This window comes from Nannospalax galili, unplaced genomic scaffold, assembly GCF_000622305.1.
Source record: "Nannospalax galili isolate Female #2095 unplaced genomic scaffold, S.galili_v1.0 scaffold1844, whole genome shotgun sequence".
In the NCBI taxonomy this organism is placed as follows: Eukaryota; Metazoa; Chordata; class Mammalia; order Rodentia; family Spalacidae; genus Nannospalax; species Nannospalax galili.
The window spans coordinates 6302-21541 of NW_008351522.1; the positions used below are offsets into that span (position 1 = coordinate 6302).

Below are 15240 nucleotides of genomic sequence, written 5' to 3' on the forward strand. Positions count from 1 at the left end.
TTTGAAATAAACATTTTCTGGTTTGAAGATCCAAGTAATGCTTTAGGATGCGTTATGGTGTCTTCCAGTTCACTTCTAGTGTTTTGGCACAAAATCAGGCCTGTGGGCATTTCAGGTTTAGACTTTTAAAAAGTATACTGGACACAGAATAATATATGGCTTATATTTGTCAGTTTAAGTAATAGAAAAAAACTATATAATTCATCATATGGTGAAACACTTGTTTCTTAATAATTAGTTTTAACTAGTTTTTAAAAAGCTCTTTCCTCTGAATATGGCCTGGTCTGACTCAATTAAATTTATCAGTTTTATTGAAACTACAAGTTGCTTACTTACTGTTTTTTAATTTTGATCTATCCATTAAGGCCTACAATATGAATATGTTATATACTTCAATAATTTATTTATATAATTCAATAATTTATTTATTTTATTGCTGATTTTACTAGAAACAATCAGTTTTAATCTTAATTGGATTTGTAAAAGTTCATATTTAGAAAAACCTTTTGAGAGCTGTAGAGATGACTTAATGGTTAAGAATGCTTGCTTACTTTTCCAGAAGACTCAATTCAGTTCCCTAGCAACCATGCTATATGGCTCACAACTACCTGTAACTCCAGCTTCAGGGGCTCTGATGACCTCTTCTGGTCTCTGTGGGTACCTGCACACACTCTCTCACACTCAATTTAAAAGAAATCTTAAAAAAACAATAAGTTATGGAAAAAAAGTTCTGTTCTGAAAACAGGAAATCATATGGGATGGTTTATCTTCATATCTTGGAGTTGATCCTTTTCTCTCTCCTTGTAATTGTAGCAGGAAGAAGCAGAATGGGAAAGTATAAACGTGTTGCTAATGGCGCATGGCTTAAAACCTTTGTGTCTAGTCAAAAGAACTGATATTAAAGGTAATTAGATTCTTGCTCTGTTGAGTAAAAAGCTTATTTTTCTTTAAAATGTTTTAATCTTAAAATGTTTTTACCTTTATTCTTACTATGTATATTTTTTAAAATGGAGATCTCATCATTTTTGACAAACAATCATCACAAAGAATGAGGCAGAATTTGAAAGTGTTGATGGAAGAAACAGCGTGTCAACAGAGCATGATACGGGAGCTCATAGAAACTAATCAGCACCTTAAGTAAGAAAGTCCTTTGTATTGCTTGTATGCATTCTGGAAGTAAGTCCCTGGCAAAGGATCCTGAAATTTAATTTTCATTTTCATTAAATGTTATAACTTTAAAAATATTTTTATAGGTAAATAGGTACATTTTACTAGATGCCTCTTTTGTAACACTTAGAATAAATATGTATTGATGGCCTCTGTTTCTTCTATTTCGGTTATAAGCTAGAAATGGGGACTGGGGTATAGCTTTGTGGCGCAACACTGGTTAATTGTGCTTGAAGCTGTAGGTTTGATTCTCAGCACCAAAATAAAATAAAGAAATATTAAGAAAATTTAGAAAGTAAGTTGTTGAATGGGTATGTGTGATCTGATTTATTTTTAACACTAAGGGGAGAAATTGTGTCTATTAAATTAGAAATGAACTTCAGCTAGAGCAAAACCGAGCATCGCACCAGGAAAAACGAGCTAATGACTTGGAAGAAATTATGGAAAGCATGAAAGCCAAAATTGGTGTATTGAAAGACGAGTCCCTAAATAGGGTTTTCCAGCAAGAGAATAAAATAAAAGACCTTCAAAAGGAGCATAAACTATTACAGGTATTGGTTACATATTTTCTGGTTGGATGGTTAGCACCAAAACAGCTCATCACAGTCCGCGGAACTTCATGTTGCTTCCATGGTCCATGTCTTTGGCAAGAGTTCAAGGACATCCACAAATGTCCTAGATATAGGAAGGCTTGCTGGAGAAAAGCAGTTCATGTTAGCATAGGGTAGTAATATGAATAGCTAATCTTTTTTCCATTTAGCATCTCGTTTTGAGATTCACTTATGTGCTTGTATGTAATGGTTTTAGGAAGTAACCCTCAGAGATGCACATGTGAAAAGCTTGCTCCTGCCTGATGGTGGCATTATTGGGGGTGATGGAGCCTTTAGGAGATGGGATGTCCTTAGGTCATCAGGTCATGCCCTCAAAAGGGGTTGTGGGGCCCACGTCTCTTCTCTTGGCTTCCTGGTCCCTGATGTAAGTGTGCTTGTTCTGCCACATGCTACTGCACAGAGAAATGGAGCAGCCACTTCTTTGCCTAAAAAATATGGGGCTTGCAGCTGGAAAGGTGGCTCAGCGGTTAAGAGCACTGGCTGCTCTTGCAGAGGGCCTGGGTTCAATTCCCAGCACCCACATGGCAGCTATGACCAGTCCTTAACTCCAGTTCCAGGGAAATCTGAAGCCCTCTTCTGACCTCTGCAGCACTGCATGACATGGGTGCACTCACATACATGCAGACAATACACTCATACACATGAAAAATAAAAATAATAAAATATAAAAAAAATGGGGCCACTCATTTTTAGACTAGAACCTTTAGAAGTGTGAGTCAAATTAAACTTTCAGGCCAGGCTGGTTTGAAAGTCACAGTTTAGCCTAGGCTGGCCTCAAACTTGTGACAGTCCTGCCTCAGCAGCTCACGTGCTAGTATTACAAACATGACTCAGCACACTATGCCCCCAAATAAACTTTTAGAAAGTTAATTGACTCGGTTATTTTGTTACAGTGACAGAAAGCTAGTTAATGTGCCTTCTTGCATAAGTTGTCTTTTCCTTTTGTTACTGAGAGATGTTCCATTGTATGAGTATGCTGCAGTTTTACCCATTTATCTGTTGCTGGAGTTATTTTGGTTTCTGCCCATTACAAAGAAAGTTTTTGCTCCAGAGTTGCAATTGGTTAGCATATGACACTTATATGAATAGAGATCTTGTAAACATTTATGTTCAAGGTTTTATGTGGACATATGATTTAATTTCTCCTGGGTAGATACCACGAACTTGAATTACTGAGTCATATAAATATATGTCTCTTTTTTTTTCTTTTGGTCTTTTTGAGACAGGATCTCCTTGAAGTGGGGCTGATCTGGAAGTCGCTATGTAGACCAGGCTGGCCTTGAATTTAGAGCTCTACCTGCCTTTGCTTCCTGAATACTGGGATTAAAGGCATGCACAACCAGGCCTGGCATATGTTTAATTTTTTAAAAGACTGCCAAACTTCTTCAAGTTGACTATATTTTCAGTAGACTACTAGAGTCCTAGTTTCATATCTACCTGTGTGTGTGTATACAATATATATGTTAGCTTTTTGGGTTAGCACATAACAAAGGAATGGGTTCATCATGGTGTCTTTAAAATTTTTTTCCTTTAAATTTTTTAAAAAAAATATTTATTTTAGCTGAGTGTGGTGGTGCATACCTTTAATCCCAGCACTCAGGAGGCAGAGGCAGGCAGATCTCTGTGAGTTCAAGGCCAGCCTGGTCTACATAGCAAGTTCTAGGCCAGCCCCACTACAAGGAGACCCTGCCTCAAAAAGACCAATAAAAAAAGATTTATTTTTATGTATGTGTATATTGTGTGTCTGTGCCCATGGAAGCCAGGGGAAGGTATCAGATCGCCTCAAGCTGGAGTTCTAGGCAGTCATGAGCTGCCCAACATGGATGCTGGAGCCCAACTTAGGTCCTTTGGAAGAGCAGGACTGTTAACCACTGAGCCATCTCTACAGCCCACTACATTCTTTTCTTTCTTTCTTTCTCTTTCTTTCTTTCTTTCTTTCTTTCTTTCTTTCTTTCTTTCTTTCTTTCTTTCTTTCAAGACAGGATCTTGCTATGTAATTCAAGCTAGGACATGTAACTTACTACTTAGGACATGCTGTCCTCAAACATATAATCCTCCTGCCTCATCCTCCCAAGTGCTAGAATTATGTACCACACTTGACTCAAATTCTAGTTTCTTCATATTCTTGCCAACCCTTGATATTGAATGCTTTCATTTTTATGAATTTTTCCACTAGGTATAGGATTAAAAACTCGTAGGTACTTTCCTTTCCTTATCAAAGGGATCCTCTTCTATAACACATGCCTGGGCTCCAGCATTAATCTTCCTAGTGCTCTTTTTCAATTCAAACTGTACATTCTGCATTTCTTTCTGCCCCATTTGTTCTTTTTCACTGTAGATGTGCATAATATTCACCAGTAACAGCATGCCACCACTTCTATGTTAGGCTCTCTAGAAATATCCTTCACTGCAGAAGTTAGTCCATTGCTTTTCAACTTAGCCTCAGGCAAACTTTTTGACTATGGATAGACTCCAGCCAGAGCCTTTGCCAAAATATCCCAATTGCTGCTTAAGTTCTTATTTCCCTCTATAACTACATTGTTCTCAGCACTACTTTCTTCCAGGCTCCTACTAGAATGGCCTATTAAGCTCTGCTTACAGCTGTTAACTACTTTTCTGACCCAAACTTCCAAAGTTTTCCATATTCCTCCCAAAACCTACATCGTCAGGTTCTTCACAGCCAACAGCCCACTCTCTGGTACAAAAAAAATTTTTTTTTAATCTTTTTGAGACAGGGTTTCTCTGTAGCTTCAGCTGGGTTGGAGCTTGCTATGTAGAACAGGCTGAACTCACAGAGCTCTCCCTGCCTCTGCCTCCAGAGTGCTGGGACTAAATGTGTGCGCCACCACGCCTGGCTTCTGGTACAAATTTTTGTGTTAGTTAATTTTTCTGTTGCTGTGATAAAACACCATGACCAAGGGAACTTATAAAATGAAGAGTTTATTTGAGCTTACGGTCCAGGGGGATTAGTCTGTCATGGCAGGAAGGCATGGTGGCTGGAGGTGACCAGAGCAGGAGCAGAAAACAGGCTCACATCTTCAAGCAGGCAAGGAAGCAGAACTCTTCAAGGACTTATGTCATGAAGTGATATTAGATTTTTTTTTTTTTTGAGACAGGGTCTCCCTGTAGCCCCAGCTGGACTGGAACTCACTATGTAGACCAGGCTGGCCTTGAACTCACAGAGATCTGCCTGCCTCTGCCTCCTGAGTGCTGGGATCAAAGGTGTCATCATCACACCTGGTTATATTACAGTTCTTAATATGCTTATATTGAACCATCAGTACATGTCCAGAATAAAGTCAAGCGGATCATTGTGAGCAATCTTTTCGATATGTTTTTTGAATTTGGTTTTTAAGTATTTTGTTGTGCATTTTTTGCATCTGTGTTCATCAGGGAACTTGGTCTATAATTTTTTGTTCTGTCTTTATCTAGTTTTGGTTCCAGAGTAATACTAGCTTCATAAAAGAATTTGGTAGTGTTCCTTCCTTTCTTTCCTATTTTATGGAAACATTTTTGTTTGTTTGGTTGGTTGGTTTGTTAAAATTTAGCAGTGAATTTATTTGGGCCTGGACTTTTTTATTTGGGAGACATTTAAATCACTGCTTCAATCTCATTGCTTGTTTAGATCTGTTTAAATTATTTAGTTCATCTTGGTTTAATTTTAGTAGGCCATATGCATCTAGAAATTCATCTGTTTCTTTTGGATTTTCTAATTTATTGAAATATAAGTTTTTAAGGTATGGCCTAATTTCTGAATTTTATTGCTGTCATCATGTCATTCACCTCTAATTTTTTAAATGTGGGTATTCTCTTTTAGTTAGTTTGGCGCTCTGATTTGTTGATATTGTTTGTTTTTCAAAGAATCAACTCTGTTTCATTGATTTTTTAAAAATATATTTTATTTATTATTTTTATTTCATGTGTATGAGTGTATCGCCTACATGTATGTGAGTGCACCCGTGTCATGCAATGCCAAGGAGGTCAGAAGAGGGCTTCGGATTCCCCTGGAACTGGAGTTAAGGATGATTCATAGCCACCATGTGGGTGCTGGGAATTGAACCCAGGTCCTCTGTAAGAGCAGTCAGTGCTCCTAACTGCTGAGTCATCCCTCCAGCCTCTCATTGATTTCTTTTTAAAATTTTTTTATAACATTTGTTTATTTGTGTGTGTGTGTGAGCGTGTGTGTGTGCATGTGTGTGTGTGCCATGCCATGTGTGTGGAGGCCAGAGGACAACTGGCAGGAGTCAGTTCTCTCCTTCCGTGTATGTCTGGAGATTGGATTCAAGTAGGCAAATGTGGCAGCAAATGTCTTTACCTGTTGAGTCATTCTTTTTCTAGGCCCTCATTGATTCTTTGTAATGATTCTTGTCTTTTTTTTTCTTAATTTTTATTTTTTATGTGTATGTGTGTATTGCCTGCATGTAGGCAAGTGCACCCATGACATGCAATGCCAGCAGAATTCAGAAAAGGCTGTCGGATCCCCTGGGACTGGAGTTATGGATAGTTGTTAGCTGCCATGTGGATGCTGGCATTCAAACCTGGGTCTTCTGCAAGAACCACCAGTGTTCTTAACCACTGAACCATCTCTCCAGCCCTTATCTTTTTTTAAAAAAAAATAAATGTTTGTTCTTATTTCTTTCCTTCTACTTTGATTTTTGTATGTTCTTTGTATGCACCCTAAAGTGCATCATTAAGTTAATAAGATCTTGCTGATTTTTTTTTTCATGTAGGCACTTATAACTATGAGCTCTCAGATTAGTACTATTTTCATTTCATACTCTTTTCCAAAAGTAGAGCTTTTGGAGTGTTGTGTTTTCATTTTCATTCAATTCTAGGAATGTTTGATTTCCTTCTTGATGATAGGTCAGTGACCTATTCATCATTCAAGAGTGTGTTATTTAATCTCCATGAGTTTGTGTATGTTCTTCAGTTTCTCTTGCCGTTGATTTCTAGCTTTATTCTGTTATGGTCAGAAAATTATTTTAACTTGTATTTATTAAGACTTACTTTATGTCTTACTATATGATCTATTTTAGAGAAAATTCTATGGGCTACTGAGAAGAATATGTTCTGCAATGTTTGCATGGAATGTTCTTTAAATGTTAAGTTCATTTGATATATGACATCACTCATTTAATATGAAACATCATTAAATGATTCTCTGTTTAGATTGTGTTATTGGTGAGAATGGCATATTGTTGAAGTCACCCACCATTATTGTGTGTTGAGGTTAATCTGTGACTTTTCCTCTAATAGTATTTATTTTATGATTTTTGTTATGCCGTGTTTGGTGTATATATGTTTAGAATTGTGATGTTCTCTTTATGGATTGTTCCTTTAATCAGTATGACAGACACTTCATACTGATTTTCTTTATTTTGTTTGGCAGATATTAGAACAGTGACACATAATTGTTTCCTGTTTCCAGTTGCTTGGAATAATTCTTCCATTCTTTCTCCCTAAGGCAGTATCTATAGTTTATGGTGAAGCACCTTTTTTGAGAGCACTAAATAGATGGATCTTTTTAATCCAATCTACTTGTCATTGTCTTTTGTTTGAAAAGTTGGAATCATTAATATTCAAAGTTAACATTTTTTCTTTTTTTTCAGAGAAAGAGTATGCCAAGTGATCTTTATTTACAAATGACATGATCTTGTATGTAGAAAACCCTAAGGAATACACAAAAAGAACTAGTAAGGTTAATAATTCAGAAAAATTGAAGAATACAAGGCCTATGTATACATAATACCTATATTTTTATTTTAAATAATATTCATACATGCATATAATATATTGAGATCAAATCCAACCCCTATTCCCTCCCTTCCAACTCCTTCCATACCCTCCCCAACCACTTTTCCTTCCCAATTTCATATGCTTTTTTTAAAAAAAAAAAAATTCTCCAAATCCATTGAGTATTGCCTGTATGTTCATGGGCTATCTATCTACTGGAGCATTGTAGCCTCTCAGGCCTACATCTCTGAAAAAAACTGACTCTTCCCCTCCCACAGCAGCCATCAGTTGTAATTGATTATATTTTTAAACACTAATGATTAAAAATCCAAAATAAAATTAAGAAAAAAAATCTCCATTCACAATAGCACCAAAAGAATACAATACTTAAAACAATTTGACAGTGTTAACAGGACAGTATCTTTCTATAGATTCAAAGCAAAATGGTCTTAAAATTCATATGAAAATACAGCAGAACAGCCAAAACAACATTGAAAGAGAAGCTATGATACATAAGACAGCATGGGTCCTAGAACTGACAGTCCAGAAGCCTGAATAGATCTCATATTACCCTGTATTGAGCTCATATTTCACTCAAAATGCCTCATAACGTCCTGTATACATCTCATAATGCATGTTATAGAGGTCATAGTTACCTGCAAAGAAGTCATAGTACATTGTGTATGTTATAATGTCCAATATACAATTATATTCCCCTGTATTGAACTTATATTGCCTTGTACAGAGCTCATAGGACCTTGCATATAGACCGTAGTGCTCTGTATGGAGATTATGGTGCCCTATATAGAGTGCATAGTGCACCTGTATAGCATTCATAATGCCCTTTATATAGCTCACAGTGCACATGTATATACCTAGTACTACAGTTGTGTAGAGGCCACAGTGACCTCTGCATTCATAGGGCTTCATAGAGAGCTCATAGTGTCATGTATGGAGCTCACTGTACACTTATATAGACCTCATAAGTCACTTGATGGAGCTCAGGGTGTCCTATGTAAAGTGCACAGTGCCATGCCATAGTGTGCCTCCATTGAAGATATAGTGTGCCCCATGTTGAGTTCATACTAAATTGCATCAAGTTCAGAGTGCACATTTTTAGTGTCCATACTACCATATTTATTGGTCATAGGGCCATGTTTAAGAGCTCACGGAGTTCTCTGTAGAGCTCATAGGCCACTTGAGTAGTGCTCCCAGTGCACTTGTTCAGACATCATACTGTGCATAGAGATTTTGTTGTTTTTGAGACAAGATCTCCCGGTAGTCCCAGCTGGCCTGGAACTTGCTGTGTGGCCATGATCTCACAGAGATCCCCCAGCCTCTGCCTCCCAAGTGCTGGGATTAAAGGCATGTGCTACCATGCCTGGAACATACAGAATATTGAATGTTCTATTTTTTAGATTTTTTAATTTTTATTTTATATGTATGAGTGCATTGCCTGCATATATGTAAGTACTCCTGTGTCATGCAGTGCCCAGGGAAGTCAGAAGAGCATGTCAGATCCCCTGGAACTGGAGTTATGGACAGTTGTTAGCTGCCTTGTGGGTGCTGGGAAGCTCAGGTCCTCTGCAAGAGTAGTCTGTGTTCTTAACTGTTGAGCCATCTCTCCAGCCCCTAATGCTCTTTCTTGTAGCCCATAAAGACCATTATAGATCTTATAGTATTCTACATAGAGCTAAGAGATCCTTATACAGATCATGTATATCTCATAGTGAACCTATGTAGAGCTCATAGGGCCATGTATAGAGCTGATGTCACCCTGTATAGAATTCATAGTATATCTCCATTGAGGTCATAACGCTATATATTGAGCTCATATTACATATGAGTAGAGTACATAAAGCACCTATTTAGATTTCATAATTCCATATACACATCTTATAGTGCTCTGTGTGTATATATTTTTGAGCTGTCTTGAGCATATAGTATACTTGTACAATTCATAACACCCTTTATATAGCTCATAGTGCAACTCTGTGTAGCTCAGGTTGCTCCTGATTAAAGGACACAATGACTTGAGCCTCAAATGCCCTGTGCAGAGCTCACAGTGCCTAGAGTCTACAGTCTACATGGTATAGAGCTCATACTATAGTAGTAGTATGTGAATCATAATGCACCTTGTATGAGCTCATAATGTCCTGTGTAGACTTCACAGTCTCCATTATACATCTCATAGTGTACCTTGTATACAGCATTACAGTACTGGCAGAGAGCTCATTTTGCGCTTACTTTCATCTCATAGGGCGCTTTATAGAGGTCATAATGTTTTTTGTAGAATTCATAGTGCCTTATATATAGGTCACAGTCCCCCCCCACCCCGTATTGTGCTTTTATTGCTCTGTTTAGCGCTCACATTGCCCTATATAGAGCTCATAATGCCTTGTATAGAGTCATAATGCTCCTGACTAGAGTATCTTTTCTACCCACAGACCTCTTGTTGCAGATTTAGTGCAACTTTTAGAGATGACAGTTCTCATTTTGAATTTCAGTGCCCTGTATAGAGGTTTAAATCCTGTATAGATATAGTTCTTTGTGATCATATTTTCATGTATTATGTGTATAAAGCCTAGTGAGCAGATAATAATGCACTTTACACAGAGCATATTTTACTGCATATCATTTTACCTACTATAGAGGTCATAATGGTGTATATAGATACCAAATTTTCCTGTTTTGAGCTCATATTGACCCATACAGCATTCATAGACTATAAAGTCATAGTATACTTATATAGAGCAGATAATGCCTGACCTTTATATAACTGACCTTTATATAACTCGTATTGCACCTTTATGAAGCTCATAATATAGAGAAACAGTAGTGCCTGGTATATATTTCATTTTGTTCTTAAAAAATACTATTTCATTTTTTATTTTTATTTTATGTGTATGAGTGTATTGCCTGCATGTATGTAGGTGCACCTGTGTCATACCTGACCTTTATATAACTCGTATTGCACCTTTATGAAGCTCATAATATAGAGAAACAGTAGTGCCTGGTATGTATTTCATTTTATTCTTAAAAAATACTATTTCATTTTTTATTTTTATTTTATGTGTATGAGTGTATTGCCTGCATGTATGTAGGTGCACCTGTGTCATGCAGTGCCTGCAGAGGTCTGAAGAGGGAGTCATATTCTCCTGAAACTGAAGTTTCAGACAGTTGTTAAGTGCCATGTGGGTGCTGGGAATCGAACATGGGTCCTCTGCAAGAGCAGACAATGCTCTTAACCACTGAGTCTCTCCAGCCCCTCATTCTGCACTTTTAAAGTCATTGTAGCCTACACAAAGATCTTACTTTGTTTGTACACATTTCATGGTGTAATTCATATGGGTCTTTATGTGATAAATAGAATAATTCACTGTATCTATGCAACAGTACCAGAATAGGCCTCCTTTGCACTGTACTGAGCTCCTATTTCATGGCAAGTGCCTGATAATGCCTCCTGTACAGCTCATAGTTCATGTTGTGGAGGTCATAGCTCCCTGTGTAGAAATCATAGTACAGTACATAGATCTTACAGTGCCCTGTTACCTCTCACGTTTCATGGTATTGAGTACATATTGCCTGTGCATAGATCATCAAACCCAATATAGTGCCTTTCATACAGTAATAGTACACCTCTTCACAATTTGATAGTACCTCTCTGTAGAGAGCCTATAGTGCACATGTAAGAAAAACCAAATAGTGCCCTGTATAGAATTCATAGTGCACCTCTGTTGGGGTCATATATGGTACCTTGTTTAGGGGCTCATATTTCATCTGCCTTGAGCTTGTAGTGCACCTGTTTAGAGGTGATACTGTGCTGGAATGTACCTTGGTGCCTGGCCACATATATATAAAACATCTCCTTGTGCACCTGTACAGTGCTCATACTGCCATGAACAGCTTTCATACTATCCTCTGTAGAGAACTCATAGTACCTGTATATACAGTTCATAATGCAGGGCTGGAGAGACGGCTCAGCAGTTAAGAGTGCATTCTGCTCTTGCTGCGGTGAGTGCAGTTTCCAGTACCCATACTGGATGGGTCTCAACCACTTGTAACTCCAGCTCCAGGGGATCTGACAGCCTCCAAAGGCACCTACACTCTTGTGCACAGACACACACCTAGACACATCATTAACAATAAAAAGATTCAAAGTTCATAATGCTAGTTTCATACCTTATACTGGAATTTTATGTAGCTCATAGTATAGTTGTAAAGAGCTCAAAATGACTTTTTTTTTTCTTGAGAGAGTCTCATTTTGCAGCCCAGGCTGACCACCTAAAACTCACTGTGTAGCCTGGCTGACTCTGGACTTGGTAGTGGTCTTGCTTTGCCTTCCAACTGCTGAGTTTATAGGCATGAGCCACTGTGGTGGTTGAATGAGAAATGTCCCCCTATAAGCTCATGTATTTGAACACTTGGTCCTCAGTTGGTAGCCCTGTTGGGGAGGTTACAGAGCCTTTAGTAGGTGCAGCCTAGCTGGAGGAAGTACATCACTGGGGACAGGCTCTGAGGGTTTATAGCTTTGCTCCACTTCCTGTTTGCTCTCTCTGCTTCTTGTGTGTGATCAGCCGCCTTCTTGCTCAACCACCATGCCATACCTTCCCCGCCATAAATAGACTCTTACCTCTCTGGAACCGTAAGCTAAAATAAAGCCTTTCTTCCCTAAGTTGCTTTTGGTCATGGTATGTTTATCACAGTAATAGAAAAGCAAACTAGACAGCCAACATAACAAGTTTGATTTGATTTGATTCTAGGATTTTTAAATTTTTCTTCCAGAATTTTTCAGTGATCACGGATCATTCTAAAGTGTTATTGCTTAATCTCCATGTGTTTCTATAAATTATCTGACACTGATTGCTGATTTTATTCCATTATGAGAAGAATGTGCATTCCACAGATGTAGGATGGAGTGTTCTGTAGATACTAGTCTGTTTAGTGTATTGTATAGTTTAACTTTTGAAATTATGTTTGTATGGATGGTTTATCTAATTAGCGAGAGTTGGGTATCAAACTCATCCCTTATTGTTGTCTCAGGAACTATTGCTCTCTTGTGTCCAATAGTGTTTATTAAGTGGCACACTGATGTTCAGTGCATACGTATTTGTAATCTTTACTTTTCTTGGTAGATTATTCCATTTATTACCATATTGTGGTCTTCTTTATTCCCTTCTAACGTCTGCAGTTTGCTTTGTCTGAAACGTCTAGCTGCTCCTGCTTGCTTTCGGATTCCATTTGCTCGGAGCATCATTTTCCACCCTTTTCCTTTTCAGTCTGTGTGTCTTTCCAGGTGAGGCAAGTTTGTTACAAACATCTAGTACTTGGATCTTCTTTTTAAATCCATTCAGCCACTCTTCATTTTTTTTTTCCTGTCTTTTTGAGACAGGATTTCCCTGTAGCCATAACTGGCCTGGAACTTGCTATGGAGACCAGGCTGGCCTCCATTTCACAGAGATCCACCTGCCTCTACCACCCTAGTACTGGGTGCACCGCCATGCTTGGCTGTTTTTGTTTTTTTAGATAGGGTCTCCCTGTAGCCCTAGCTAACCTCTTTTTTTTTTTTTTTCAAAGGTTATTTTATTTGAGGGAGTATGGTGGCACGTCCCTTTAATTTCAGAACTCAGGAAGCATAGGCAGGTGGATCTGAAACCAGCTTGGTCTACATTGTAAGTTCCAAGTCAGCTGGGGATATGGGATGACTCAGTCTTAAACAAATAGATTATTTCTGTGTGTGTGTGTGTGTGTGTGTGTGTGTGTGTGTGTGTGTGTGTGTGTAGGCAAAGTGTGGGGTTAAGAAGGCCACTCTCTGGGTTTTTAAATGGACTTTTACTGTGATTCATAGTGCACCAATCCATCAGTAGTGATTGCTCTTGCAGTTAATATTGTGTTCTTGGAACTCATGTCCAATTTCCTGAGCATGTGAGTTGAGGGTTTAGCTACTGAGATACACTCCCCAGTCCAGAGGGAATTAAATCTCAGTCCTATCAATCCCACTTGAATATTCAGAAGCTTCAAGAAAGTATATGGGTGATTAAAAAAATATAACCACTGCTCTAACCCCTGGTGTCTAAGAGATGCCTTTTTCAATATGACTTTCAGCATGACTCCTTTGAAAATTACAAATTCCAGGGCTGGAGAGATGGCTCAGTGGTTAAGAACACTGGATGTTCTTGCAGAAGACCCAGGTTCCAATCCCAGCACCCACATGACAGCTAACAACTGTCCATAACTCCAGTTCCAGGGGATCCGATAGCCTCCTCTGTCCTCTGCAGGCATTGCATGACATGGGTGCACTTACCTCCATGCAGGCAATACATGCATACACATAAAAATAATAAAGAAAATATTTTTTTTTTTTTAAAAAGAGCCAGGCGTGGTGGTCCATGCCTTTAATCCCAGCACTTGGGAGGCAGAGGCAGGCGGATCTTTGTGAGTTCAAGGCCAGGCCAGCCTGGTCCACATAGTGAGTTCCAGGACAGCTGGGGCTAAAGGAGACCCTGTCTCAAAAAGACCAAAAAAAAAATACAAATTCCACAGTAATGAATTTTAATATGAACAAATTAGATGAAATTCCAGGCAAAGAATTCCAGATTGATTATAGGAATGTTCAATAGAATGAAAGAGGACACAAACCCTGGAGTAAATTCAAAGAGAATACAAATAGCTGAATGAAATAAGGAAGCCCATATATGATAGGAATGAGGTGCTCAATAAAGAGTTGGAGGTACTAGAAAAAAAGGTTGAAATTTTGGAAGTGAAAAGTTCAGTAAGTGGAATAATATTGAGTGGAAATTCTTATCAATAGAATGGATCAAGTAGAAATGGAATATTGGGGCTTGAAAATGAGGGTGATGAAGTAGAACATTCAGACACCAGTAAAGATGAAATAGTAAGACAGTGCCAACAGGACAGGCAAAGTCTGTGGGATACCATTAAATGACCAATTTAAGATGGGTTGGTGGTACATCCCCATAATCCAGCACTTGGAAGGCAGAGGCAGGAGGATTAAGGGCAAGTTCACAGCCCTCCTGGTCTACACAGTGAGTTTCAGTCTAGCTAGGGCTCCACAGTGAGACCCTGTACCAAAAAAGAAAAGAAAAGAAATAAAATGAATCAGAAAGATTTATGAATCATTGGAAGAGATGAAGACGTATAAACCAAATGATTAGAAAGTAGGACTGGGGATATAACTCATTTGGTAGAGTGTTTGCTCTTTTTCTTTCTTCAAATCTACAGAAAGATATACCCATCCCTATACAGAGGCATTTAGAATGCCAAACAGAAAAGGCCAGTACAGAACTTGTCCCTCATATCATCTTGGAGTTAAAACACTAAGTGTACAGAACAGAGAAAGAACGCTGAGAGAGGAAGTCACATAGACAAACCCATCAGAATAACAACAGATTCCTTAACAGACACTGTTGAGAACATACAGCAATGTATTTCAAGCTCTGAAAGATGGGAACTGCCAACTAGCATACTGTATCTGGCAAAGCTGTCCTTCATCACTGAAGAAGAAAACGTTTGCATAAAAGAAAAGCTGTCCATAAAATTTAATCGAAGGAAAGATACTGCCACAAACAATTCTTGACCACTACACCAGTGCTACAGAGGATAATTGAAGGAATCCTACACAGTGAGGAGAAGAATGAGCACAACCGTGAGGTAACAGGAAAGGGTAAATGGACTAGAGTGATAAATACACCAATAAGGATTAGAAAGG

General features: G+C 38.3%; 1 protein-coding gene across 1 annotated transcript in view; it reads left to right on the top strand.

Annotated features, from left to right (window-relative positions):
- The first annotated feature begins 784 nt into the window (after nucleotides 1–784).
- Cep70 (centrosomal protein 70) overlaps nucleotides 785–15240 on the top strand; it is a 52416-nt gene continuing 37960 nt past the window's right edge. Inside the window, exons 1-3 of the mRNA XM_008848455.3 lie at nucleotides 785–904; nucleotides 1014–1137; nucleotides 1538–1718. Of these exons, the coding sequence (XP_008846677.1) occupies nucleotides 853–904; nucleotides 1014–1137; nucleotides 1538–1718 (357 nt within the window). The 5' untranslated portion in view covers nucleotides 785–852. The remainder of the gene's footprint in view (nucleotides 905–1013; nucleotides 1138–1537; nucleotides 1719–15240) is intronic.